The sequence below is a fragment of the Bufo bufo genome, chromosome 7 (genome assembly GCF_905171765.1).
Source record: "Bufo bufo chromosome 7, aBufBuf1.1, whole genome shotgun sequence".
Lineage (NCBI taxonomy): Eukaryota > Metazoa > Chordata > Amphibia > Anura > Bufonidae > Bufo > Bufo bufo.
This window is the reverse complement of record NC_053395.1, coordinates 182,177,561-182,180,536: the sequence shown is the minus strand read 5'-3', so window position 1 is coordinate 182,180,536 and position 2,976 is coordinate 182,177,561. Positions and strand designations below refer to the sequence as shown.

General features: G+C 39.0%; 1 protein-coding gene across 1 annotated transcript; it reads left to right on the top strand.

The window, feature by feature from the left end:
• The first annotated feature begins 425 nt into the window (after positions 1-425).
• On the top strand, positions 426-2,501 carry HOXD11 (homeobox D11). Its single transcript, XM_040440496.1, has 2 exons — positions 426-1,038; positions 1,891-2,501. Exons 1-2 carry the CDS (start codon positions 426-428, stop codon positions 2,121-2,123), a joined length of 846 nt encoding a protein of 281 aa, XP_040296430.1. The 3' UTR covers positions 2,124-2,501.
• Positions 2,502-2,976: the final 475 nt, after the last annotated feature.

Genomic DNA, 2,976 nt, shown 5'->3' with positions numbered 1-2,976 from the left:
TGAGGTATCTAGCCTTTTATAGAAGTGATACATTTCTGGCTAAATAGCAGTAAGTTTACCCCCACTAGACCCCCTTTAGGCACAATCTGCTCTCTGTTATAAGGTTTGTGGAAACCCCAGGGCTAGGAATAGTTGTGTCATTTGTGTGTCAGAGCACACACGGTGCACGATCAGAGGGTTGCACCTTTGTGTAGTGTGGAGGGATGTTGCATTCTGCAGGCTTCTTATAGATATCAGGACATTGTACATGGGGGATCACGTGACGCAATTACCACTAGAATCAATCAAGATGAATTGCACGTCAGCAGCACGTTCAGGCTTTTTTCTTTAGTTGATGCTGTCCAAGCCCCTCTTGAGCAATACATGGATCTTGTTCAATGCAGTGAAATCTCCTTGTTGCTTTCAATCGCAAAAGGGGAGAAGAGATGACTGAGTTTGAGAATTGCAACAACAGTGCAACACCCAACATGTATCTGCCTGGCTGTGCTGCTGCTGCTGCTTACTATGTGTCTCCATCGGATTTCTCCAGCAAGTCTTCGTTCCTGTCCCAGTCCTCCTCCTGCCCTATGACTTTCTCCTATTCCTCCAATTTAACTCATCATGTGCAACCTGTGAGGGAAGTGGCATTCAGGGAGTATGGCAGCAAGTGGCAGTACAGGGGCAGCTACCCTTCCTATTACCCCAGTGAGGATGTCATGCACAGGGACCTCATCCAGCCTGCCAACAGGAGATCGGATATGTTATTCAAATCGGACTCGGTGTGCAACCACCATGGACCCTCCAGTGCCACATCCAACTTCTACAACTCAGTGGGGAGGAATGGCATCCTACCGCAGGGCTTTGACCAGTTCTATGACACCAGCCAAAGCTCATCCTACCAGCAGGAGATGGAGGAGCAGCCTGCAAAGTCTGAACTCAAAGCCTCCAACCCAAACAGCAAAGTGACCTCTGCACAGGACAAGAAAGTGACAAGTCAGGATAGCCCCGAATCCCCTTCTCCTGGGGGGGAAGCTGCAGCAGACAAGAGCAACACTTCAGGTAGGCATCAAACTGGGGGCAAGAGTACAAGGCCAGCACTTTGTCAGCCTCCTGTTTTATGTGCTATTTTATAAGCATTCAAGGGTTTTATATATCCTATAAGGTTCCCTTTACCGCTGTAAAGAGTCTGTTTACGACAGGGAACTAATTTAAGATGAGGATCGTCTATTGTTCTGCATTTTCTATTATGTTATCATGTTTTGTTGATCACCCTCCCACCACCATTACTTGGCGAGTGTCATAAAATGCATTACTTTGGACTGTACTGTTCAATAGTTCTCAATTTTTCACTAAAATGTATATGCCCTATGTGTGATGCTTGTACATGTGTGTATACATGCATATAGCTAGAATATATATATATATATATATATATATATATATATATATATGTGTATGTGTTTATGTATACACAGGATATATTTATAGTATATGTGTGTGTGTGTGTATATATATATATATATATATACACAGAGAATATATTTATAGTATATGTGAGTGCATATATATATATATATATATATATATATTTATGTGTGTGTATGTATACACAGGATATATGTATAGTATATGTATATATAGTGTATATATCTATATTTATATATATATATTTATACACGCATATGTGTGTATACAGTATATATTTATATATGTGTGTGGTGTGTGTATAGGTATTCACAGGATATATATAGTATTATAGTATGTGTGATAGTATGTGTGTGTATATGTGATGCGTGTATATACAGTATATATACATATATATATATATATATATATATATATATATATATAAAATCATAGTTTTAGTAATAAATTAATATCATAGTTATATTTTCCAATTATATTCGGCAGCTTCCCAGCGACTTAGGAAAAAGAGGTGCCCTTATAGCAAGTACCAGATCCGAGAGCTGGAGCGGGAATTCTTCTTCAATGTCTACATTAACAAGGAGAAGAGGTTACAGTTGTCCAGGATGCTCAACCTCACTGACCGCCAAGTCAAGATCTGGTTCCAGAACCGTAGGATGAAAGAAAAGAAACTCAATAGGGATCGATTGCAATACTTCACGGGGAACCCACTTTTTTGAGAGGAGCCTGCACAATTTCTATTAAAACAAGATACTTTGGGGATCCTTATTATCATTGTACTTGCACCATGATATCTTGAGAGGATTTCCAGACCTCTGGAGGATGCCTTCTTGGTAAGGAAAGGGTCTACAAAAAAAAAAACGTCACTTACACAATGCAGCCATTGGTGTGATTTTTTTTTCCCTTTTCTCCCCTTCCCTGAATCTATACTATAGTATACACTATAGAGTGACTGCAACCAACCTGGGTGGCTCCCACCTCCAGTGACTACACCACACATTTACTTAAACGAATGCAGCTTTATCACACATACATATATATACGTCCTTACATATATATGTATGCAGACATGTGCACGACAATGATGTTCTCTTGTGAAAATTGTTTTATGGTAAAAATCGTTGTTACTTTGGACACATTGCATGAGTTCCAATGTCTCAGAGGTCTTTAAATATATATATGTCAGTCATTTATTGCATTATATATAACCCCCTTCTGTACATATTTATTAAATTTTCAATGTTATTTTTTAACCAACCTGAATACGTTTTCTATGACTAGAGACTCATTTTGTTTCTCTCAGAAAGTTAATAACACGGAATTCTACATTCTGAGGCACAACTTTAAGCCAAAAAGACAGTTTACGTCAATTTTCTACAATTGCACTGCTCATTTTATGTCGAGCTGAGTCCGAATTGTGACATTTGGTGTTCTTTGGGATCAAAAGTCAGGGTTCTGGGCAATTTGTTTATTTTGAAATGTGAAGAATTTGGTTGGGGCTTATTCCATTCCTCTTTATATGGCCTGACCTACCGGGCTGTTTACAAAACCTTGAACTGTCTAGACAACACA

Coding starts and splice junctions, on each gene's coding strand:
- HOXD11 (XM_040440496.1), top strand. CDS start 426: ATGACTGAGTTTGAGAATTGCAACAACAGTGCAACACCCAACATGTAT. Junction 1,039..1,890: donor AGACAAGAGCAACACTTCAG/GTAGGCATCAAA, acceptor TATATTCGGCAG/CTTCCCAGCGACTTAGGAAA.